The sequence below is a fragment of the Alosa sapidissima genome, chromosome 21, assembly GCF_018492685.1.
Source record: "Alosa sapidissima isolate fAloSap1 chromosome 21, fAloSap1.pri, whole genome shotgun sequence".
Lineage (NCBI taxonomy): Eukaryota > Metazoa > Chordata > Actinopteri > Clupeiformes > Clupeidae > Alosa > Alosa sapidissima.
In genome coordinates, this window is record NC_055977.1 from 959,650 (window position 1) to 986,170 (window position 26,521).

Below are 26,521 nucleotides of genomic sequence, written 5' to 3' on the forward strand. Positions count from 1 at the left end.
GGGAGGGCGTGTAGGGACGAGAGAGAGGGGAGGACGACAGCCTGACCAAATAAAGCCACGGGGGAGTGTGTGTGTGTGTGGCCCCCCCGTCTCTATAAATACGTTTCGCATCTGCAGGATCAGGTTTGGCGGCTGGGTCTTCTCGGCTGCGCACACACACACACTCACTCGGCTCTCCACCGCTTTCCGCCGACACACACTCTCACACACACACACCGACGCCCGCGCCATGCCTCGAGTGGACGCAGACCTCAAGCTGGACTTCAAGGATGTCCTGTTCAGACCAAAGAGGAGCAGCCTGAAGAGCCGCTCCGAGGTAAGTGGAACATGGGCCGGATGCGGGCCGCATGAGGCTCAGAGCTGGGCCAGATGAGGGCTGAGTGTTAACAGCCATCCGGGCTCGTTTGGTTATTTATTTGTGCTCATGCGTGTTAATGTGTGTGTGTGTGTGTGTATGTAGATAGATAGATAGATACTTTATTGATCCCCAAGGGGAAATTTGTGTGTGTGTGTGTGTGTATGTGTGTGTGTGTGTTGGTTTAAGATAGGGGAGATCATGTGAGAGAACAGTTGCCCTGAAAGCACACGTGTGCTTATAAATAACCGGGTGGGGGTGGGGAGTGGTGTGTGTGTGGAGGGGGGATGTGTGGATGGTGAGTGTGTGTGTGTGTCTACAGTATGTGTGTGTGTGAGTGCGTGTGTGTTTGTGTGAGTGAGTGTGGAGGGGGGATGTGTGGATGGTGTGTGTGAGAGTGTGTATAAGTAAGTAAGTATATATACTCTTGTGTTGTGTGTGTGAGAGAGAGTGTGTGTTTGTGTGAGTGTGTAAGAGAGTGTGTGTGTGTTGTTTGTGTGAGTGTGTGTGTGAGTATGTGTGAGGGTGAGTGTGTTGTGTGTGTGTGTATGTGAGAGTGTGTGTGTTGTGTGTGTGCATGTGAGAGTGTGTGTGTGTGTGTATGTGAGAGTGTGTGTGGTTCATTTGGGATAGCATCCTGTTAGAGAGGGGAGCCTAGACGCAATCTCTGGTGAAGATGTTACCAGATTGTTAGATCTTTCCGCCCTTCAAGCAGTTATTGACAACATTAGTTCTTCATCATGTGGCCCTGTAGTGTGTGTGTGTGAGTGTCTATGTGTGTGAGTGTGTGTGTGTGTCTGTGTGTGTGTGAGTCCATGCGTGTTTGTCTTTGTGTGTGTGTGAGTGTCTGTGTGTGTGTGTCTATGTGTATCTCTTGACAACATTAGTTCTTCTGTGTCATCATGTGGCCCTGTAGTGTGTGTGAGTGCGTGTGTCTATGTGTGTGTGTGTGTGTGTGTGTGTATGTATCTCTTGACAACATTAGTTCTTCTGCGTCATCATGTGGCCCTGTAGTGTGTGCGTGTGTGAGTATGCGTATGTATGTGTGTGAGTGAGTGTGTGTGTGAGTGCGTGTGTAGGTGTGCGTGCGCGTGTGTGTGTAGGTGTGTGTGTAGGTGTGTGTGTGTGCTGCTCTCTCAGGCCAGATATGGCAGCTGTGTTTATGAGTAAACAACCCTTTGCTAGCATGGAGGAATGGGTTGCGAAAGGACACACACACACACACACGCACGCACACACACACACACACACCAGAGGAGGCTAAAAAATATATAAAGTGAATTACTATTCTGATAAATTACTGTTATATATATTACTAATATAATATATATTATACATATTACTATTTGAACACTTTAAATGAACAAAATCGTTCCCCTAGGTCAAAATGCCAACATCACCCCCTATCGCAATTGAAAATTACTGTATGGAGGAGCTTCCTCCTCAAGCCCCTCATTGAAGTCCATTATAAACGCCTCGGACCCCAGCGGCTCGTGAATCACGTCGTTTTCAATGGCCAAGGGAGGTAGCTCCTCCGTACAGTAACTTTCAATTGCGATAGGGGGTGCTGTTTTTAGCGGCAACGGTGAACTAATGAGCAGCTAGCTTCTCTGCAAGCAAGAACGTTATCTGCAGTCATACAACTAAAATAAAGAATTTTGTGTTGAACGGAAAGCTTGTTTTTTTGCTTCTGAAATAAACAGTACAATGGAATCAGAGGACAAAGTCCATCTTATACATTCAAATACAGTGCAAAAGTTAGGATCAAAGCAGGAAGACCAGATCCAAAAATGAAGGATGGTAAGGCTAGTGTAGGCTACTGAATGCTACGTAGGCTAGTATGACAAATAGCCTACTCGTGACTAACTGGTAACGTTAGCACTGGTCTGTCACAAACGTGGACAGTTCAGGGATTTGGTGATAAAAACATTTTCGGATAGTTATGCGTTGTTATAATCATCCAAGTTATGCCTCAACTAAACAATTGTTAAATGATGTTCTTGTTGTTAATATGCTCTTGTTTTCACCGTTCTAACTGTATCTTTGGATGGTTACACTGTTAATGAATGTTTCAGACCATGATGCATTCCTTTAATGACGTCTTCAATAACATTTGCCTTTCGAGTATAAATTCCCACTTAGCTATTACAACCTGTCTTTAAATAATAGCAATTTGGCTTTAAAAACATTAGCATGTTACAAATAACCACTTTTAAGGTCTATTTTTAATGGTCAATAGTTACATGGTTTTATAAAACAAGTGTCTATTTTTAGTATTATAGACTTTTTTTGCAAATGTATTACATTGAGCAAAACCTCCAGACTTTTCATAATTTTGCACATCAGGAAAACAGTGTTTCATAACTAGACCTACATATCTTCCCTGACTTCCCAGACCTAAATTTACATTTATTTACATTTATTAATTTAGCACTATTATCCAAAGTGACTTGTATATTTAAATTATATTACAAAGTCTATTGTCCCTGGAGGAGTTTGGGGTTAAGTGCCTTGCTCAGATGCACAATGGTGGAAGCCAAGAATTGAAACCCCTTTTCTGGCTGCTGCATGCTAGCCTAGCTCCTTAGGCCAGAAGAATGCCAGAACAGCATTTATTGCACAACACTGCCAGTTAAAATGCTACATAGTACATTCTGCTGCTATAAAACTGTTTTTTAGGTATGAAAGTATTTATTTTCTTGAGCTTTGTTTCTGTTAAACTGCTGTCACTGTTTTTGTGATTCAGCTCAAACTTATATGATTTAAATGAGTGATATGTTAACTTTAAGCTACTATGGTTAGCATGTGTCAAGGTCCCCTTGTTTAGCTAGCACATGAGGTTTTATCATGGCTGACAGGAAAGGGGACAATGCATAAATATGATCATATAAAGTATATATTTTTAAAAACATGTTTTACATGACAATAGTCTAAGTAAAATGTGAATAAATAACACTGTAATATTATTATAACTTACATAACTTGTATTTACATACAAAAATATTCATTTTGCTGCACTGACATATATTGTAATATATTGTATTTTTAACATGTTGCAACCATCCCCAAACAATGTTGCAACTGTCCCCGGGCCCAGGGTCAGTTGCAACATCTGACTCCTTACATTCAAATGCAAATTGTGAAAAATGTAGATTCTGTAATTATCTTTAAATGGTTTAGACTATTAACAGACATATGTAAGTGTATTGTATAAAAAATTGGTTTCTCTAATCCAAACCGTCTCTGAGTAACAGAGCCAAATGCAAAAAGCGTTGCAACTGTCCCCGGTCTCCCCTACATGCTGCTGCTATAAATGTGTCTGGGTAGGTGGCCTATATACTTGTTCACATTTGCCACCAACACCATCACAAACTTACATTTGCCACCAACACCAATCAAGCGGACATTTCTTCCTCCGTTATTTTTTTTAACCACCGGCTGCCACTGGCACACACACAGAAGTAGAGAATGAAGAAGGCCCTCTGAGGTGTCATCAAGGTTCCAACAGGGTAACCCAAACCTGGCAGCTCAGCCAGCTCTTGTAGCCTACACATTCAGCTCTCATCTGGCCCTAATCCGGCTCTGATGTGGCCCTGATGTAGCTCTGATGTGGCCCTGATGTAGCTCTGATGTGGCCCTGATGTGGCCCTGATGTAGCCCTGATGTGGCTCTGTACAAGTCTCTCAACAAGTCTCTCAACAAGTAATGTCAACGATTTAACTATTTTACACTGAAGATACAAGCTAATGAGGCTAGCATGGCATGTTTTGGTGTTTTGGAGGAAGGGGGCAAATCACCATGTAGCATAGCAGATTTAGACAATAAAGCTAACGCATGCGGTCCAGTCAAATCACCCAGCCGAGCTATATTAACTGTGCATGTGAACATACGGACTGACAGATAGCCAAACTCTTCTGTCTTCTATTGTTGACTGTTTTCATTCATTCATATTTTCTTTACAACCATCTCTGTCTCTCTCTCTTTCCTGAATGGAGAAAAGAGCTACACAAACAGCTAGTTTCCCTCAGTTCCTCTCAGAAATGAAAGGTATTTTAGGCGTTTTTAGTCCCTGAAACAAGAGCAGCATCAGACGAGACACAGACAGACATACAGACACACACACACACACACACACACACACACAGAGAGAGAGAGGAGCTTTCCACAAGTGGGTTAGCAGGTCAGGTCTCAGGTGGAAAAGTGAGGGACACACACACTGCTCTCTGCTGACACACACACAAAGTCAAAGTCAAAGTCAGCTTTATTGTCAATTTCTTCACATGTTCCAGACATACAAAGAAGACACACACATTTAAATTAAATTTAGATCACTGTCATATATGACACCAAGATTTCTAACAGTATCCTTTGTTTTAAGCCCTTTAATATTAAGAAGTGACAACCTTAAGTCTTTCCTCTTTTTTACCAAATATAATTACTTCAGTTTTTTCTTTGTTTAACTGAAGAAAATTGTGAGATATCCAGTTGTTGATCTTGTCAATACACTGACAAAGAGATTCAAGGGGACCCTAGTCATTAGGCGAAAAAGCTAAGTAAGGTTGGGTGTCATCAGCATAGCTACGATAGGAAATCAAATTGTTTGTGATGGTTTGTCCAAGTGGGAGCATATAGAGGTTGAATGATAGTGGCCCCAAGGTTGACCCCTGGGGAACACCACAGGTCAAGGATGTTGGCGTTGAGGTACAGCTGCCGATGGCAACAAAGAAGCTCCTTTCTTGTAGGTATGACCCAGTTGATGACTATACCTGTAAATCCAACAGTGCTCTAATCTGTGTAGTAATATGTTGTGACCAACAGTGTCGAAGGCTGCACTAAGGTCCAGTAGTTTTGCCTGCATCTGTATTGAGGCGTATGAGCTGTTTCAGTGCTGCACTAAGGTCCAGTAGTTTTGCCTGCATCTGTATTGTGGCGTATGGTTTGTTCCAGTGCTGCACTAAGGTCCAGTAGTTTTGCCTGCATCTGTATTGAGGCGTATGAGCTGTTTCAGTGCTGCACTAAGGTCCAATAGTTTTGCCTGCATCTGTATTGAGGCGTATGAGCTGTTTCAGTGCTGCACTAAGGTCCAATAGTGTTGCCTGCATCTGTATTGAGGCGTATGAGCTGTTTCAGTGCTGTGATTTGCCTGCATCTGTATTGAGGTGTATGAGCTGGATCAGTGCTGTGATAGTTTTGCCTGCATCTGTATTGAGGCGTATGAGCTGTTTCAGTGCTGCACTAAGGTCCAATAGTTTTGCCTGCATCTGTATTGAGGCGTATGAGCTGTTTCAGTGCTGTGATAGTTTTGCCTGCATCTGTATTGAGGCGTATGAGCTGTTTCAGTGCTGTGATAGTTTTGCCTGCATCTGTATTGAGGCGTATGAGCTGTTTCAGTGCTGCACTAAGGTCCAGTAGTTTTGCCTGCATCTGTATTGAGGCGTATGAGCTGTTTCAGTGCTGTGATAGTTTTGCCTGCATCTGTATTGAGGTGTATGAGCTGTTTCAGTGCTGTGATAGTTTTGCCTGCATCTGTATTGAGGCGTATGAGCTGTTTCAGTGCTGTGATAGTTTTGCCTGCATCTGTATTGAGGCGTATGAGCTGTTTCAGTGCTGTGATAGTTTTGCCTGCATCTGTATTGAGGCGTATGAGCTGTTTCAGTGCTGTGATAGTTTTGCCTGCATCTGTATTGAGGCGTATGAGCTGTTTCAGTGCTGTGCATCTGTATTGAGGCGTATGAGCTGTTTCAGTGCTGTGCATCTGTATTGAGGCGTATGAGCTGTTTCAGTGCTGTGCATCTGTATTGAGGCGTATGAGCTGTTTCAGTGCTGCACTAAGGTCCTGAACCAGCTCGATTCGATTTCATTTTCGATTTTAAAGCCACGATTCGATTAGATTTTCGATCTTTTTTTTAATATTACTATTAATGCATTCCTTAACCCTTAACCCTAAGGGTTTCCCGTTTACCAACAAAACTAAATGCGCGTGCAACCGTGGGGCAGAAGACGCTTGGTGGCCGTCCACAACGTTATAAACTTGACCTAAATAGTCGGCTGCTGTAAGCTACAATCGGAATTTTTTGTATACCCCTGTTGTCTCAATGATAACATCTCATTTCAGAGTTTGCCGTTCATTTGCATTATTAATATAACATCGTATTTTGTCATTTTTGGTGAAGACATGCATTCAGTTAGGGATATTGAACATATTGAACATTCTAACCATCGTGATTTCGAATTGATGCTGTTTTCAGCATAAAAACTCATTTTATTCTATTCAAGGAGAGCACTGCTCTATGCTGTTTTATGGTGCTTTCTGCCTCTTAGTTACGCAAGCATGTTTTCGTGACGTTGCATAGAAATCCATGTATATGTTATTGACCTTTTTTTGGCCTTTTCCTTTTCTGTTTCGGGGGCTTTTATTTTGAAACCACTTTTGAAACTGTTCCAACCATGAGGTTGTAATGTAAACAGATCAAACATTAGTGAAACATAGTGAAATGAAACAACACAGATAATTTCATTGTTTCAGCACACTCTGAAGAGACCCAAGGTTAGTGTTCCTAGAATATGTACTTATCAATGTGCATTTTAAGCCTTAAAGTAATTTTGGACTGTAACTAGATCATCTTTTCACTTGCTAAGTTGAGTAGGCTAGGCTAAGTTAGTGTTAATTGATGTGAATGAGCGACAAAATACTTCCACACCTGTGATTTCTGAGTAGCAAGAGGGGCTTTGATTTCGGTAGGTTGATGTGTATATATTTTAACTGGCTGCAGCCTAAAATTAGAGGAGTGTTGACGTTGCAGTTCAGCACGTGCGTGTGTGTTTGTGCATCTTGGCATACATGCTGGCTGCTGCTGGCCTTTAGTCGTAGTCCCAAAAGCAGACAAAAGCATTCAAATTTGCGGGGATTATAAAGTCACCATCAACCAGAGTGTGGAAGAGGAGTCCTACCCACTACCGAATACAGAAGACCTGTTCGCAACACTGGCAGGTGGGAGATGGTTTTCAAAGCTGGATCTTTCGCATGCACACCAGCAATTAGAGTTGAGCCCAGAGTCAGAGAAGTATGTCAACACTCACCAGGGATTGTATCGGTCCACCACCTATCATATGGAGTCTCCAGTGCGCCTTCAATCTTCCAGGGGGTCAAGGGTCAAGTGCTACAGGGACTGGATGGAGTCACCTGTTTTTTGGATGACATCCTGATAACGGCAAACTCAAAACAAACTCATTTGAAGAGGCTGGAAGAAGTATTGAGCAGGCTGGAGAAATTTAGAGTGAGAGCAAAGCGAACAAAGTTGCCAGTTCATGCCAGTTCATGACAAACAAGGTTGAGTACCTAGGCCATCTCATTGATGCAGAGGGGCTGCACCCCACAGAAGAAAAAGTGGCAGCCATAGTGAATTCTCCTAGGCCTAGCAATGTGACTGAGCTGCGATCCTACTTAGGTCTCTTAAATTACTATGGACGCTTCCTAAAAGACTTAGCCACACTGCTCCAGCCACTTCATGCTTTATTAAAGAAAGATGTTCCGTGGGAGTGGACCCCTGCCTGTGAGGCTGCTTTCAGACAGGGCAAGGAGCAGCTATTAGGAAGTACAGCATTAGAGCATTATGACACAAGAAAACGGGTGAGGCTGGCTTGCGATGCATCCCCGTATGGAGTGGGGGCTGTGATTTCACATGTGATGGAGAATGGGGAAGAACGGCCGATTGCTTTTGCCTCCCGCACCCTGACAGAGGCAGAAAAGAAATATGCTCAAATAGAGAAGGAAGCACTAGGGATTATCTTTGGGGTCAAGAAGTTTCACAAGTACCTCTATGGGAGGAAATTCATCTTGACTACAGACCATAAGCCCTTGTTGGCCATTCTGGGACCGAAGTCAGCCATTCCAACACTGGCTGCACTAAGAATGCAGCGCTGGGCACTGATCCTCATGGCTTACACGTATGAAATAGAGTATCGCAGATCAGAGGACCATGGAAATGCTGACGCATTATCAAGACTGCCAAGAATACAGAAGGATGACACTGCAGCAGAGCAGGGGATCTTCTATTTCTCTTATGTGAACGAGCTCCCTGTGCAAGCCTCAGAAATAGCTGAAGGTACTAAGAACGATCCAGTTCTCAGCAAAGTTCAGCATTATATTTTGGAAGGATGGCCTGATGACATTCTAGACACTTCACTGAGACCTTTCTTCAACAAGAGGACAGAGTTGTCAGCCGACCATGGCTGTATCCTGTGGGGGCTAAGAGTAGTCATTCCACCTATGCACAGACAACGACTGCTGAATGACTTACATGACGGACACCAGGGAATCTGTCGTATGAAAGCTTTAGCCAGAAGCTGCATGTGGTGGCCTCAAATAGATAATGACATTGAAAACAGGGTACAGAGCTGCAGAGCTTGTCAGGCTGTCAGAACAATGCCGGGTGTAGCACCACTGCACTGCTGGAAGTGGCCCGCACGAGTGTGGCAAAGGATCCATATTGACTTTGCTGAAAAAGACAAGCATCATTTCCTGGTGGTTGTGGATAGCCACTCAAAATGGCTTGAAGTGGTCTACTCTTTGCTCATGCTTGTTTGTTAGCAAGCTAGCACTCGTTTTAGCTAAACACTTGACTATGCCCAGCAATCATTTAAAGGGGCTTTCGGTATCATTCACGAATAAAAACCTTTGTTAACAGCTTATTGTACATTCCTAATAGGATAATCACACACTTGGAAACACTTCGAAGGACATTAGGTATCTAGCCCATCCTATAAGTTTGTGTGCATAAAAATAAACCGTAAGCTAACGCTGGGGTCAATGGGGTCTTACGTGTCACCAGGTGGGGGTGCCAGTGCGGCCGCCTCCTTCACAAACTAGCCTGAGGAGCAACCATGGACCTCCAAATATGTCACAACACTCGAATAATTTAAAAAGTTTTGTTTATTAGAAAAAAATATTTAAAAAGTGTCTTATGGTCACGGAAGTGACGTGGTCCTCAAGTGGAATCCCTCTGCATGGCCACTAGGGGGAGTTGGTCCAGTCCCAATTCGGTTCAGTCGCCGGCAGGTTTGAAAAGTACGAGTGGAACCGCCACTGCCGCTGTTGTGCCTCAGATTTTCTCTCCTGTCTGTCGCTGCTGTAACAGTGCAGAGAATAAGCTACTAGAGAATTAGCTGCTAGGTGGTGATTGAACTGCCAAGCCTACCAGTCCATATAGTAACAGATGTCATAGCACAGCACACAGTCGCCACAGGTAAAAAAACAGTTGAACACCCCACCATCCCTCTATATAATAATCACCGCACAATATACTGTATAGAACACAGTCACCACCTAAAGCGGTTACTACAAGGGAGGGCTAGGCTACTGGCTAGTTCAATAAGACAGCAATACACTTGACCACAGTTCATTCAAAACGAGGACAGGGCAGCAGAGCCGGTGGAGGTGTCACAGCACAGCATACAGTCACCACAGGTAACACCTGATTCAAAACGAGGACAGGGCAGCAGAGGGAGGCCACTGGTAGTGCCGGAGGAACGCGATGGCCTCGCAGGGGTTTCACTTTAACCTGGTGTTTCTAGTCAATAGTTTTTAGGAGAACAACGTTTCAGTCAAGGGGGCAGTAACAGTTTCACCATCGTAGAGAGGGGGTTACAGTGGCCCAGTCAGAGGATTTAGTTTCACAGCCACTGGAGGATCAAAGTTCTTAGTAGCCGGAGAAAGTAGCTGTTAACAGTCACAGGGATGTTTACAGTTACAACACCAGCGGCATAACAACATTCCGCTGATTCACAGTAGCAATGATAAAAATGATAACAGCAACTTAACTTTGCGAGGGGTGAACGTTTTCACCCCCCTATAATCCGATGTCGCAGTGCTCACTAGAGCTCACTAGTGCTCACTAGAGCTCACTAGAGCTCACTAGTGCTCACTAGAGCGGATTCCACCCAGCCAACTCTGGGCACCACCACCGGCAAAGCTCCTTGACGACTCCGTTAGCGACAGGCCCGTAGTCCAGCTTCACTCGTGCAGGCGGCTCGGCTATCTTGTGCCTCTGCGTTCTCTCCACGACTTTTCTCCGACTGCAAATGGAGACTTAAAAGCGCAAACATACACCCTGTGCACCAATGATCAACACACACACACATTCATTTACAAACAAAAGCACACACATGCAAAGAGCTATAGAGGGAGAGCAGCTTCACAGAAGAGAACTTCTCATGGCAAATTTGAGGAAAAGTTGGTAAACCACCCTTCTTACCTAATTTGAGGGTGCTGATTCTGAATATTTTGTTTACCAAGCTCAATTCTGAGTTCTAAGCCACATAATCAGCATTTTAACATAAAATAGCGATTATTTTTGCTTATTTTTCCCTAAATTGGGTTGATTTCAAAAGTAAATAACTAAAACCAAATAAAAGTGTTCTCTAAATACATGTTTGAGCATTAAAGAAGCCATGCTATATTTTATTAACATATTTAATGGGAACATGTTTACAGTTAACATGTAATAAACTCGGAAATTCTAATCAAAACACAGTAACATAGTGAGTCACTCATGTGGTGTTCAATGCATTTCATCACAATAACAAGTTGCACAGATAAACTTCAACTCAGAATATATCCTACAGTACATATGAACTTAGATAGCGGGAATAAGCCTAATGTAGAACTGCATCTACCGTCACCAACAACCGACAACACTGGATTTGGTATGTGTGCTTGCCTCCATAGAGCTTGATAACGTGCTCTTCTAATATGCCATTGAGAAGCATCACTTGGTGGTAGAGCCTCCGATCCTTGACGTCTAGAAAACAGAGTGGCTCTGGCATATAGTGTTGTATCTTGATACTCGATACTGAAACGACATCCAAATCCTAAAATGTCTGGAAAAGAAAGGACGCAGGCCTCCTCCAAGTGTATGGAGTCATTTGTGTTGAATTTGGTGCACTTTTGGTCAATTCTGGGTTTTAAACTTCTAAACTACATAATTATTATTTTTGTAGTCAGTAAAATAGTAGTTTGTGTGTGATTAAGTCCTTTATTGTTTGTTATAGTTCATTTATATTGTGTGGTGTTTTGGCAATAAATTACCTTTAAATAGCCAAAATAGGCTAGATCTGTGTTCAATTTACTGCATGCAAATCACTTAATGCTATGCAGAAGAGCCTAATCTTTAGGCCATCTGATGTAGGCTACCCTAGGCCTTCCTGTGTTTATGGGATTTCTTTGACAGTTGCAAAGGGAAAAAAAATGAAGAAAGTCTTCTTAGCTCCCAGTGTAATTTAATAAGTACGTTTCCACCACTCTGGGTCTTAATCAGAGGCCTACACCATTATCTGTTGCAATATCTGTGTGCATTCCTACATTAGGTCTATTTCTTTGATAGTTAACATCATTTGCTACCACATAACAAATACCAATACGAAAGTTTCTCACAAACTTTCCTGCATACTTCTTAAATGTGCTGCAGTCAGATGGGTGTCCTAGACATAACTAGATCTTGAGCATCTACAGTGTTGAATGAGCAGTTTTTGCAGTGATCACTACTGGACATTCCACATTGCTAGACAGCACCTGAGTGAGGATAGACTTATTTCCACTTCACAAATAACCATCGCTATCTGCAATAGCTACAGGGACATTAATCAGTTCATAGCTGGGGATTTGTCCTAGGTCCACTTTCCTTTCAGCATCATATGTAGTAATGATGCACTGGATAATGTTTCTTTTTGATGCACTATAAAGGATATCTTGTCTAAATTCTTTGCAAATAATGCAATCTCCATAGCACTCCTCAAACATGCACACTCTTCCATTTTTCTGCATGGCTGGAATTTGAATGATAGGAAAGAGCACCAGTGAGATGTTTTAACTAGGCAAGCACAGTCGCCTTTACAGTAAAAAAAAAAAAAAATACAGTGTAAATCCTCTGTAAAGACTGACAACTGTTCATAATAGTTAGTGACAAAGGACTTTCTACAGAAAAATGAGCAGTCACCTACTATTCTATCAATTTATTATCAAGGAATCTATTTTGTTTCTAAACGTCATACTGAATCTTTTGAATAAAATTTATATTTTAATTTTAGCTTATTTTCATTTGCTACTTGAGGGTAATTCCTGTCCTGTCCTACAACATATCTGATACATAAAGAGTATATTAATGCCTTATTTTTTGCAATTACTATGATATCTGATGGCAAAACCAAAAAGTATGTGAATTATGCTAATTAGCAAGCTTAAAACTTAAAATTGAGCTTGGTAAACAAAATATATGAATTCAGCACCCTCAAATTGTGTGAAATAGCCCCTTTACCGACTTTTCCTCAAATTTGCCAACAGGACTTTTGTTAGCTATCTGCTCTCCCTCTATTATGGATGTCCTCTGAATAATCAAAAGCACACACATGCAAAGAGTTATGGATGTCCTCTGAATAATCAAAAGCACACACATGCAAAGAGTTATGGATGTCCTCTGAATAATCTTCATTAGTGAAAGCAGATGCTAACAGTGATGCTGTTGTTGCTACGGTACTGATGCTGTTGTTGCTACGGTGCTGGTGCTGATGTTTTAGCCACGGGCCTGCAGCATCCTAAACTCTCACCTTCCTTCTCCTCCTTCTCTCTCTTCCTCCTCAATCCCATGGTCCTCCTCCTCTTCTGCCCAATATTCCTCCACCTTCTCTTCCACCTCCTCCTCCTTCTCATCTTCCTCCTCTTCCTTTTCCTCCTCCTCTTCTGCCCAATATTCCTCCTCCTCTTCCACCTCCTCTTCTGCCCAATATTTCTCCTCTTCCACCTCCTCCAACTCTTCCTTTTCCTCCTTCTCATCTTCCTCCTCTTCCACTTACTTTCACCTCCTCCTCCCCTCTTCCTCCTCTCACCTCCTGTCGTCTCCTCTCTCCTCCTCCTTCCCTTCCTCTCCTCTTCCTCCTCCATCTCCTCCTTCTCCTCTTCCCAGGTGGACTTGCAGAGGACCTTTACATTCCGTAACTCCAAGCAGACGTATAATGGCATCCCCATCATCGCCGCCAACATGGACACCACGGGTACCTTCGAGATGGCCCAGGTTCTGAGCAAAGTGAGTGTACAACCCAGTAACCATAGCAACAGGCAGGGGTTGGTGGAGCGCCACCTGCAGGCCAACCAGTAAAAAGCAGAAGACAAAACACTGCTGTACACAAAGAGCAGTTTGCCTGTTAGTTTGATAGTGATGAGACTAGTCTACCTACAGCCACGGCTAGTCCCCATCTAAACCTACTAGTCTACACTCACGACTAGTCCCCATCTAAACCTACTAGTCCCCATCTAAACCTACACTCACAACTAGTCCCCATCTAAACCTACACTCACGTCTAGTCCCCATCTAAACCTACTAGTCCCCATCTAAAACTACTAGTCCCCATCTAAACCTACACTCACGTCTAGTCCCCATCTAAACCTACTAGTCCCCCATCTAAACCTACACTCACGACTAGTCCCCATCTAAACCTACACTCACGTCTAGTCCCCATCTAAACCTACTAGTCCCCATCTAAACCTACACTCACGACTAGTCCCCATCTAAACCTACACTCACGTCTAGTCCCCATCTAAACCTACTAGTCCCTATGGCCCACATCTGCACCCATGAGTTTAATTAATCAATGATTTCCTTGAAATGTCCTCATCTCCCCCGCATGCACACACACCCTTCCTCCCTCTCTCCCTTTGTCACTTCATACCTCTCTCTCTCCCTCTCTCTCTCCCCAGCACACTCTCTTCACGGCTATGCAGAAGCACTATTCCCTGGAGGAGTGGAAGAAGTTTGCTGCTGATCACCCAGAATGCTTAGAGGTAAACACACACACACAGTCCCCAGATACATTTCTCAAAAACCATTACAAAACACTTACTAGACCCCATTGGTCCCCAAACACACATTTCCTAAAACACAGACTCTGAGCTCTAAATACTAACTGCTACAAACACCCGTATCCTCAAATGAGAACCGTGTTATACCCCACGCCCTCATCCTCATGCTTGGAGAAGCGGTAATCTATCTCAGTTTAATGGGTTCAGTTACTGAGGGCTTATGACACTGTGTGTGTGTGTGTAGAGCCTTAATGACCTGTTAAAGGACAATTTGAATTCGCAAAATGAACCTAGGGGTTAATAACACATGTGTACCGAGTTCGACCGTTCGCCGGGATTTGTTTTCATGCTAGTCGAATGTGACCAGTTTTATTGCAAACCACTAATTAGCATTTAACGCTAGCCTTCGGGGCACACATACAGTAGAAAGAAATCGCTATTTCTATACCACTAACAAGGCTCAAAATAGCACCACACTTACACAGTTGCATAATGAGGGTCTCTACATGTAAACCGAAGCATTGCCGAAAAAGGACTGTGCAAAAGAGAAGCACTGAACGCAACAGGAGACATAAAAGATGGCAGGTTATTTGAACGAATTTGAAGACATCGAGGATGAACCCTTATTGGACGTCAGAATATACCAACGAAGAGCTGCGGGAGCTCCGTGAAAGGGCTATGAGAGAGAGAGCTACCTGTGGTCAATGCCGCACACAGCCTCGCACTTCTGGAAACTGTAGGCTACCTGCGGACATTGTGAAGCTATGGCCACCGAAGACGAGTGCCTGTGTTGCATGGAGTGGGACCTGTTGCGTCGCGACCCCCAAGAGACGCAGTGTTTTGTAGAGTCTGAAGATTTCCCCTCATTGATAAACAGGGCTGGAGTTGAAACTTTTTTCCATGTCCCGAAAAGAAATTGGAGGCGGCGATCGATACCAGAGGGGCCAGATGGACATCCACTAAGTAAGTACACTACACAAGTTATGTTGCATCAGAGCTTTATTTCTGATATTGAGCAAATTACCTTTGATTTTAGTTCACATCTCCTGCCTGTATATGTGAACCAGACGTGAACAGTAATGTGTTTCTTTTTAATAAACTGCCTGTACACTTACAAAGTTCTCAATGCTTCGGTTTACATGTAGAGACCCTCATTATGCTACTGTGTAAGTGTGGTGCTATTTTGAGCCTTGTTAGTGGTATAGAAATAGAGATTTCTTTCTACTGTACATGTGCCCCGAAGGCTAGCGTTAAATGCTAATTAGTGGTTTGCAATAAAACTGGTCACATTCGACTAGCATGAAAATAAATCCCAGCGAATGGTCGAACTTTTGCGCCGGAATTGTCCTTTAATGGACCCTCCCTCTCCTCAGTTATAGACTCAGCATGTCTGCAGGCACAGTGTGTGTGTGTGTGTGTTCTAGTGTGTATAAGTGTGTGTATTTCTCGTCTGCGTATTTCTGTGTGTGTGTGGTGCAGCATGTAGCAGCTAGCTCGGGCAGTGGTAAAGCGATCTGTGTGTGTGTGTGTTAGCATGTAACAGCTAGCTCGGGCAGTGGTAAAGCGATCTGTGTGTGTGTGTGTTAGCATGTAACAGCTAGCTCGAGCAGTGGTAAAGCGGATCTGTGTGTGTGTGTTAGCATGTAGCGGCTAGCTCGGGCAGTGGGAAAGCGGATCTAGAGCGTCTGAGTGCCATCCTGGAGGCCGTTCCTCAGGTGCGCTACATCTGCCTGGACGTGGCTAACGGCTACTCCGAGCACTTCGTGGAGTTCGTCAAGACGGTCCGAGAGAAGTTCCCCACACACACCATCATGGTGAGCGGCCCCGCATGCCACACGTAGAAATGTGCTGTTTCAGAAAGAATCCTCTGCTTACTCATTTAAAATAAACATAGATATATAGAATCCTCTGCTTACTCATTTAAAATAAACATAGATATATAGAATCCTCTGCTTACTCATTTAAAATAAACGTAGATATATAAAATGCAAATTGTGGAACAGTGTGTAATTGATGTATAAAATAATTTGATTGGTTTAAAAAATTTCATAAACTTTTAAAATGATACAGTACAAATGTAAAAGATGCCTACAACCCCCATAACCCCCTTGACTTGTGTTGGGTGGAACAGGCTTAAATGTACTGTAAAAGATGCCTACAACCCCCATAATCCCCTTGGCTTGTGTTGGGTGGAACAGGCTAAATGTACTGTAAAAGATGCCTACAACCCCCATAATCCCCTTGTCTTGTGTTGGGTGGAACAGGCTAAATGTACTGTAAAAGATGCCTACAACCCCCATAATCCCCTTGTCTTGTGTTGGGTGGAACAGGCTGGTAACGTGGTGACAGGAGAGATGGTGGAGGAACTTATTCTGACCGGTGCTGACATCATCAAAGTGGGCATCGGACCAGGTGAATGTGTGTGTGTGTGTGTGAGTGTGTGTGTGTGCACTGTGCACTGTTAAAATCCCTCCACGTGTGGCTCTGACCCTGCGTTTGACCTTTGACCTCCAGGGTCAGTGTGCACGACACGAATCAAGACTGGCGTGGGCTACCCACAGCTGAGCGCCGTCATAGAGTGTGCCGACTCCGCCCATGGGCTCAAGGGACACATCATCTCAGTGAGTCCACGTTGTGATGCTCTGATTTGACCACAAGGGGGACATCATCTCAGTGAGTCCACGTTGTGAATGGATGTATGAATGACCTGAACTGCTCTGATTTGACCACAAGGGGTCATCATCTCAGTGAGTCCACGTTGTGAATGGATGTATGAATGACCTGAACTGCTCTGATTTGACCACAAGGGGGCATCATCTTCCTGAACTCTAGGATTGGACAGAATGGCAGAGCTCCAGCCCTGACCAGTGATCAGATGTTTGTTATCGGGCTCATGTCTGACTTGTCTGAGTGTTCATGCTCCTGGACTTTTATTCTTTTGTAAATAAAACTATTGTGTGTGTGTGTGTGTGTGTGTGCCTCTGTGTGTGTGTGCGTTTGTGTGTGTGTGTGTGTGTGTGTGTGCGTTTGTGTGTGCGTGTGTGTGTGTGTGTGTGTGTGCCTCTGTGTGTATGTGTGTGTCCACTGCAGGATGGTGGCTGCAGCTGTCCTGGTGACGTGGCCAAGGCTTTTGGTACGTTTGGTTTTGAAGGACTTCTGTGTATGGACATTTATTCAGGATTTATTTTGTCATGTGAAATAAATAATTTCAACTATGTCAATGAGCTCTAATGTATTGTGTGTGTCTGTGTGTGTGTGTGTGTGTGTGTGTACATGTATGTGTGTGCATGCGTGTGTGTGTGTGTACATGCATGTGTGTGTGCGCGTGTGTGTATGAATGTGTGTGCGTGTGTACATGTATGTGTGAGTGTGTGCGTGTGCACGTGTGTGTGTGTATGAATGTGTGTGCGTGTGTGTGTACATGTATGTGTGTGCATGCGTGTGTGTGTGTGTACATGCATGTGTGTGTGCGCGTGTGTGTATGAATGTGTGTGCGTGTGTACATGTATGTGTGAGTGTGTGCGTGTGCACGTGTGTGTGTGTATGAATGTGTGTGCGTGTGTGTGTACATGTATGTGTGTCTGTGCGTGTGCACGTGTGTGTGTGTGCAGGAGCCGGAGCTGACTTTGTCATGATGGGTGGCATGTTGGCGGGTCACGACCAGTGTGCCGGTGACATCATCGAGAAGGACGGGAAGAAGTTCAAAATGTTCTACGGCATGAGCTCGGACACGGCCATGAAGAAATACGTCGGGGGAGTGGCCGAGTACAGGTGACAGACACCAGCCATTGGCCAGTCAGAGCAAAGAATTGGCTTCTCTGAAGTGAAGTGGTACCCAGGCCTTACATGTCCTTTTTCCATCAGGGTGGCTAAAACGTAACCTTGAAATGAGTCTGTTGAGTTTTAGGTGATAGCTTGTGGCTAAGGCGTAAGCTTAAGATATAAGTCTTACTTGTTGATTAAGATAAGTTTTACTCGTTGATTAAAATAAGTCTTACTTGTTGATGTTTAGGTGATAGCTTATGGCTAAGACTTTAGCTTGAAATACGTCTTACTCGTTGATTTTTAGGTAATAACCTATAGTGTTCAATATCTCTAAAGTTACCGGAAACTTGCTTTATGAAGTTTTTGGTTTGTTTTACCTAAAGCTTCTAAGTTTTGTTTGCTTAAATAAAAACTTCTTTGGTTGCTTTACAAAATCATTTTATTTCACATGCAATTGGCAAACGTTTTCCTATATAAATGTAACGTGTTGTTGTTTTCCTTCACATCTCTAAATACTGTAAGTGCTAAATAAATGTAACGTTTAGCTGTTTGTCGTTTTCCTTCACATGTCTACATAAGCGCTATATAAATGTCATGTTTAGTTGTTTGTCGTTTTCCTTCACGTCTTCATAAGCGCTATATAAATGTAACGTGTTGACGTTTTCCTTCACATGTCTATATAAGCGCTATATAAATGTCATGTTTAGTTGTTTGTCGTTTTCCTTCACATGTCTACATAAGCGCTATATAAATGTCACGTTTAGTTGTTTGTCGTTTTCCTTCACATGTCTACATAAGCGCTATATAAATGTCATGTTTAGTTGTTTGTCGTTTTCCTTCACATGTCTACATAAGCGCTATATAAATGTCATGTTTAGTTGTTTGTCGTTTTCCTTCACGTCTACATAAGCGCTATATAAATGTAACGTGTTGTCGTTTTCCTTCACATGTCTATATAAGCGCTATATAAATGTAACGTTTAGTTGTTTGTCGTTTTCCTTCACATGTCTACATAAGCGCTATATAAATGTAACGTGTTGTCGTTTGTTGTCGTCTGTGTTGCGTCCCTCAGGGCATCGGAGGGTCGGACGGTGCAGGTGCCATATAAGGGCGACGTGGAGAACACAATCCGGGATGTCCTGGGCGGCTTGCGGTCCACCTGCACGTATGTGGGGGCCGCCAAACTCAAGGAGCTGAGCCGGAGGACCACCTTCATCAGAGTCACACAGCAGTCTAGTCACATGTTCACCTAGTCACACACACACACACACACACACACACTCACACAAATACACACACTTCCATTACACACACACACTCACACACACACACACACACATACACGCACTTCCATTACACACACACACACACACACACTTCCATTACACACACACACACACACACACACACACACACACACACATACTGTACACACACACTTCCATTACACACACACACACATAGTCTTGCCTTCTCTTTGCCTGTGTTAGGATTACTTTAAAATTCAACATGTTTACTTGAACATTCTTTCTAAATCTCACAAACACACACACTATTTCCCTCACGGGATCAAGAGTATATATACTATACTACACAAGCACACACTACACAAACACACACACTACACAAGTACACACACGCTACACAAACACACACACTACACAAACACACACACTACACAAGTACACACACACTACACCAGTGTTTCTCAAACTTTTTTTCTGGGGACCCACTTTTTAAAAATGACAGACTATCGCGACCCAACTCGTGACTGTGGTAGTTAACAAACTAGATCAGTGATTCTCAAACTTTTTCTTTCATTCCCCACTTTGATCAAGGGGGCATTCTCGAGCCCCACCTGTCCCTAACCGCTCTAAGAAAGTGGTAGGTCAAGCTTAAAATTGTCAAATTTATTGAAATAATGACAAGTTCTAAATATATCCTCTTCAACAGAGTTAAAATCAGCTGGTGCTGCAGATATAATAATAAATAAATACATAACACACATATTTCTGTTTTCCAGCAACATATTAGGAAGCATAGGCCATTTTACAGCATTGTACAATATATTCAATGAAATACCAACATGCTGCATTGAATGGATCCATAATCCAGTCATACTGAGTACTGCTGGTTGGGAAATATTTTTGAAATAAACTTTGCAGGGATGTGATGTAGGCCTACTGTTTAATACATGGGATAACAAGAGTGGCTCCCAATCAGAAGTTTCAGCGATTTCGCTCAGAAATCTCAAAGGCATAATACTGTCGCGATCGAGGCGCCTGTCCCATACTCAAGTGTTTTTGGTGAATGCAGTAATTTTATTTTGGTCAGCTACCATCTCTTCGCAAAGTGCGGAGAATAGACGCGCTTTTAAGGGCCGGGTTTTGATGAAATTCACCACTCTCACAACAACGTTCAAAATCTCATGTAGGTTGGGACTAACTAAGCTGCCTTGACACGAGCACTTCCCTGTGAATAACACAGTGTGTCCATTGCGCATCGGGTGCTACCTGGGCCCAGGCTACAGATAAAAAAATAAATGAAAAAACTCCTGTTTTTCACGTCAGTTCGCGCCCCACCTGGCATGTCTCCAGTTTGAGAAACGCTGCACTACACAAACAGACACACTACACAAACAGACACACTACACAAACACACACAGTACACAACTACACAAACACACACACTACACACACACACACACACACAACATATGTGCAATAAGTTCTTGTTCACTGACACTGATTGTTTTATGTGTGTGTGTGTGTGTGTTATAAAATATAAAAGCCATAACTAATGTTCCAACCCCTCAGGACTGATATATTTCTTGCTGCTATGGTTTCACAGATGCTGGTCATTGCTGTAGGTATTTTGCGCTGGTCATTACTGCGCTGGTCATTGCTGTAGGTATACTGTGACTCCGGGTCCTAGCATGGCTAAATCCATTGAGTTGCTGTAAACATTGCACCTTCACTCTCTTAGCATACTAGACACCAGAGTTAGGGAACCCCAGAGTTAAGGAACACCAAAGTTAAGGAACCCCAGAGTTAAGGAACCCCGGTTCCAGAGAGTAAAAGCTCTACCATGTATTGGTTCTACCTGTGCACATAACACAGGTGATTGCACTAATTAGCTCATCTACCTGGGTGATATAGTACTATATAAATGCTAATATAAATCTAAATAGCTGTTTAGTGAATGGTTGGAATAAACGTGAGGTAGGACGTTACCCACCACAGGCCATGGATGCAATACTATGGTCTCTTTTGGGGAAGCTTTGGGAGGCAGGCAGACATCCCTCCGATCAGCTGGTGTCTAGCTATAACAGCTCTATAGTTAGCTATGGTCAGCTGGTGTCTAGCTATAACAGCGATATAGCTAGCTATGGTAAGCTGGTGTCTAGCTATAACAGCTCTATAGCTAGCTATGGTCAGCTGGTGTCTAGCTATAACAGCTCTATAGCTAGCTATGGTCAGCTGGTGTCATTAGGTCCTATGCATATTGTGCCTCCATTGACAGAATGCGCTGGGGAAACCAAGAGAAAGAGTTTGAGCTCTGGGACAAATCCACCCGGTGCATTCTGGGTAAACAGGAAATAAGACAAGGGGTCATGGAGAAAGTCAACTCAATATAGCCACATACCAACCCATCTCCAGCTCCAGTGAGCTGCTCTGTGCATGGCTGGGATCTGACCCACTGGATCCAGTGATTCTATTCTAGATCTATCTGACCCACTGAATCATTCTATTGTAGATCTATCTGACCCACCGGATCCAGTGATTCTATCCGATCTGCTGGACTGGAACAGAGTTCATTCTCAGTCTGAGTTGAATACTGTACTGCACATTATTACTGTATGACCAGTGTCTGTTGGGGTTGCAGTATTGTTGTGTGTGCTGAGCTGGCCGTGGTCCTGTCTGCCTGCATAATCAGTTCACTCAGGGGAAGAAAATCTCTGGCGATTACAAATGGATAATGTGAAATTAATAAACACAAGGTGTCAGAAAGAACATTTGAGTGTGTTTGTTTGTTTGTTTATGTGAGTTATTTGTTTGTTTGGTCATCCCAAGTGGACAATAATGTTACACTAGGTTTGTATAGTGAGCAGTGGTGGAATGTAACAAAGTACAAATACTTCGTTACTGTACTTAAGTAAATTTTCCACGTATTTGTACTTTACTTAAGTAGAATTTATAGTGCATACTTTTGACTTTTACTTTTTATTTTGCAGCTATTATCTGAACTTTTACTCCGCTACATTTCTACAACACCATCGTTCCTTTTTACATTACATTTTATTATCAGTTTTTTTCTCTCTTTAACAAACACGTTTGTTTCACCAGGGGGCGGGGTTGCTACCAAAGATAGAGCGCTACGTGCCCCATTTCTAAATCTTTGAAACTAGTCTAGACCAGGCAAAGCGTGAGCTTGTAGTCATCTGCATTCGGTAGGCTATATTCATCAGACCCATGGCTATACTGGACATGCAACTGTGTTCTGTGCCCTGAGCATATGCTTGCCTTTCTCTGTCTATTATCTGCAGCGTTAGGGCCTCCTCTCCGATGAGATTGAAAGTCCACGGCGCAGCGAAGTTACAGGCTATGCCCATGCGTCTGTCACACGTCTGATCATTTGCGGCATAAATTAATGGTAGACTATACTGTAGAACCGCTGTCCGGAAAAAACTAAACATGTTCCAGATTAAAATATTTCTTAATTGTGTGATCAAATAAAGAGGCATAGCCTACATTTGGGGGGTAGTAGGCCTAATGTGAGCACTCATTCAATGTCTATGCGCGTCTGCGCAAGTGAAACTGAACCGTATCATAAAGACACCTTCTCAACAACTTCTCTGTTCAATCTGGAGCAGAATTGGCATTAAGATCCAGCGGACGTTTCCCTTGTCTACCCCCATAAACTTCAGGCTCTCGTGTTTTGCTGAATGATACTTAACTCAGCTAGCCTGGCTAGCGCCACCACTTCTCAATGAGACGTGGTCTGGGAACCAAACGTTCATTTTCTCGTATTTGAAAAAAATGCCCAGATCCGTTTATTGGGTGCCACGGATGTCTATCAAATGCGTCTGTGCATAGCTCATCATCGTCTTGCTTTCCCCCCTGTTCTGTGATTGGTTCCCTATCTCAGGCGAAAATTTGCTCCATGGTCTCCAGGCTGCCTTAGCAGCGTGAATCAAATCGCGCGCAAGGCAGCATGGGAACACCCAGGCTAACAACTGTGTGTGTCGCTATCAAATCGTTACAATATAATGATCAGAAAAAAAGTTCATTGACAATATATTGTTGCTCTACTTCAAGATTGAACCTTTTTTAAAAAAACGCTTTTTGTATTTTTGGAGTGGTTTTAGATAGGGTATGTCTACACATTATATATTTTTAAAGATATAATTACATATTAAGAAAGCAGATATGTATGTGTATGGCAGTGATAAAAATGACTAAAACCGAGGGTATGCTAAAATGGTCAAAATGGGCTGCGACTCCCAAGGGTTAAAAATCACCCTTTAAATGATGGCTTCTGGTAAGTTTTGTGGAAAGAGAAGAGAAGGGTGGAGAAGAAGCAACTTCACACAGAGGCTTGGGCTTCTATCAGGGCCCCCTGAGCTTTTGGGCCCAGTAGGCCCATTCAGTAATACATCCCTGGACATAGACGTGTGGTATGACTCCATTTGTCTCCCAAATTAATATTTTAAAATAAATTACAAACTAGAGTATCTTTATTAACCTCTATATTACACAGAATGCAATAGCTCTTTGACTAATTACTTACACCTGAAGATATTTTTTTTAAACTAAGGCTTAGACTCATAGGTTTGGACCTAAAGCCTAATAGGATTTTGTATTTTGATTTTGATTATATTATGCTGGTGGCTAATCACACAATTTTAACGTAGTTTGAAAGGGATAGGATTCAGGAATAGGCTAAGGCCTCTCTTCTGCCTGAATCACCTCACGTTACACCCCATGCATTATAGGCTCCTTTCTGACAGAAATGACGTTTTGTGCCAACATGTAGAAACACTAAGCCTACTACAGCCTTGAATGGAGGTGCAAATTCCTTTCTTTGGTTATTGTCCGCGATTCACATTAAGTGTAGGCTAAATTTTTCACAAATTGTGTGCCATCGCCACATTTGAGTCGTAGGCCTATACGTTTTGCCTGCATGGATGCGGGATTGAGTGCACATCTAAATGTAACATGCAAGATGCAACAACTATTTCTAAGAGGCCTGTAAACGGGATCATTTCTGACATTACTACCTGCATATGAATGCATTACATTATGTATGTTGTAAGACGTGAAAGAAATCAGCGACACATGCACGCACAAATTCATCATTTAAAATAAATGGGCACTATTTCATTTTCGCTATCATTGCGAGGAAAATAGCCTACAATATGGAAAATGCTTCAAAGTTCCCTTTGAGTCTTATCGGCTCTGAAAAAAATAATGGGCTTTCCTTAGCCTGTGCTCCACCTTTCCAACAAGATTTGTGAGAATAGGACCGGTAGCTTTAGCGATATTGTTGATAGCCCTACCGCACCGCAGTAGCCTGCCCTATGGTACAGCAAATGGAAGCTTTGATAGCGCACGCCACTAACGAAAAACAAAAAACCACCAGAACAAACCACTCAGGGGTGTAGGCTACTCTCTCTGGAACCATAGGTCACTAATATGTGCGTTATTTACGTTTGACTACATTTCAGATTGTGGTGCTTGTTGGTTTCCTGCAGTATAGCGTTTTCTTTCTTTATTTTTTTATGTCCGTATATTTTACCCCATATGCACAATATTATAAACTAGATGTACCGCATAGCGGTACAAAATATGACCGCCGCTCAGTCCTGTACATCCATTCCGCGAAAATAAATCATATTACCCTGGGTCCAGTGGTGGAGGAAGTACTGAACCTCAGTACTTAAGTAAAAGTACAAATACACAGATAAATATTTACTTTAGTAAAAGTAAAAGTACCACAATGACAACCCTACTTAAGTAAAAGTAAAAAGTACCTGCTTTTAAATGTACTTTAAGTATTAAAAGTAAAAGTATTTGCATAATGATTTATTCTCTTAATATCTATATTCTAAAAGGAAAAATCAGTATGGGCTGTGGCATTTTAATTAAGCTAGTTTTAGGTTATACTCGACTAGATAGTTTTAAGTTAATGCAATTGCGCTTACCATCTGTGGCCCAGTTTACATTCTGACCTACAATTCTAGAGACTGTAATTCTGGTTATCTACTAGGGTGATCTGCTGAGTAATATCATTCAGCAAAACACGAGAGCCTGAAGTTTAACGGGGTAGACAAGGGAAACGTCGGGTGGATCGTAATGCCAATTATGCTGATTGAACAGAAAAGTTGCTGAGAAAGGTGTTTTTATGATTAAGTTCAGTTTCACTTGCGCAGACGCATAGACATTGAATGAGCGCTCACGTTACTACCCCCCAATTGTAGGCTATGCATCTTTATTTAATCACACACAATTAAGGAATATTTCCTAATCTGGAAAATGTTACGTTTTTTCCGGTCACCGGTTCATTAATAGTCTACCATTCATTTGTGCCGCAAATGATCAGACGTGTGACAGAAGCATGGGCATAGCCTGTAACTTCGCTGATCCGCGGATAGCCCTAACGCTGCAGATAACAGAGAAAGGCACAGAACACAGTTGCATGTACAGTGTAGCCATGGGTGTGGTGAATATAGCCTACCGAATGCAGATGGCTACAAGCTGACGCTTTGCCTGGTCTAGACTAGAAGCTTATGTTTCTAAGAATGCACGTAGCGCTCCAGAATCTTTGGTAGCAACCCCCCAGTAAAACAAACGTGTTTGTCAGAGAGAAAAAAAAAACTGATCATAAAATGTATCGTAAAAAGGAACGATGGTGTTGTAGAAATGTAGCGGAGTAAAAGTACAGATAATTGCTGTAAAATGTAACGAAGTAAAAGTCAAAAGTATGCACTATAAATTTTACTTAAGTAAAGTACAAATACGTGGAAAATTTACTTAAGTACAGTAACGAAGTATTTGTACTTCGTTACATTCCACCACTGCCTGGGTCATATTGGAAACGTATACAGTAGTAGCACTGTACCATAACGTACAGGATTATGCTGTTGGCCTATAGGTCTTTCCTTAAAGGTAGGCCTTCACAATTTTTTTGTCTACAAAGTAGGCCTAAACATACTAAATGTTGCTTATTCACATTACTGCAAACAAAAGGAATGAAAGTGAGCAGAGGACAATGGACATGGATGCATACGATCTCTTTCCACAAAGCCTTGCTGGAAAAAACATAATTAGTTAAGCTATTCGAACTGACGCATATAGGCTAGTTAACATCAGATGGCATAGGCTAGGTTTATGTTTTCAATATATAATTTTACATAGGCTACAGCTTTTAGGCCATTGATTTCATTAAAACATATGCTAATGATATTGATGAGGGGGTGTTTACAAGGCGGAGACCTAAAACCATCCGGCTGCGCACAAGTTGACGTTAATTTGTGATTTATAATGGGCACA

At 42.6% G+C, this 26,521-nt stretch overlaps 2 protein-coding genes across 4 annotated transcripts in view; one reads left to right on the plus strand and one right to left on the minus strand.

Moving 5' to 3' along the window:
- Window positions 1–19,345, plus strand: gmpr (guanosine monophosphate reductase). Its single transcript, XM_042075663.1, has 9 exons — window positions 1–316; window positions 13,312–13,431; window positions 14,103–14,186; window positions 15,845–16,018; window positions 16,535–16,616; window positions 16,719–16,825; window positions 17,295–17,337; window positions 17,816–17,975; window positions 19,042–19,345. Exons 1-9 carry the CDS (start codon window positions 230–232, stop codon window positions 19,220–19,222), a joined length of 1,038 nt encoding a protein of 345 aa, XP_041931597.1. The 5' UTR covers window positions 1–229; the 3' UTR covers window positions 19,223–19,345.
- The window catches only part of atxn1a (ataxin 1a), a 22,328-nt gene continuing 12,965 nt past the window's right edge, over window positions 17,159–26,521 (minus strand). Inside the window, exon 3 of one of the 3 annotated variants that reach the window (XR_006026027.1) lies at window positions 17,159–17,183. The gene's annotated coding sequence lies outside the window, so the exon portion shown is untranslated. Of the gene's footprint in view, window positions 17,184–17,246; window positions 17,266–19,177; window positions 19,250–26,521 lie in introns of those variants that run through there. The other 2 variants (XR_006026028.1, XR_006026029.1) reach the window with 2 other exon arrangements.

Bases quoted from the DNA above. Each gene is read 5' to 3' on its own strand.
- gmpr (XM_042075663.1), top strand. From the start codon at position 230: ATGCCTCGAGTGGACGCAGACCTCAAGCTGGACTTCAAGGATGTCCTG. The intron at 13,432-14,102 runs GTGAGTGTACAA...CTCTCTCCCCAG, and splicing joins TGGCCCAGGTTCTGAGCAAA to CACACTCTCTTCACGGCTAT. The intron at 16,617-16,718 runs GTGAATGTGTGT...TTTGACCTCCAG, and splicing joins CAAAGTGGGCATCGGACCAG to GGTCAGTGTGCACGACACGA.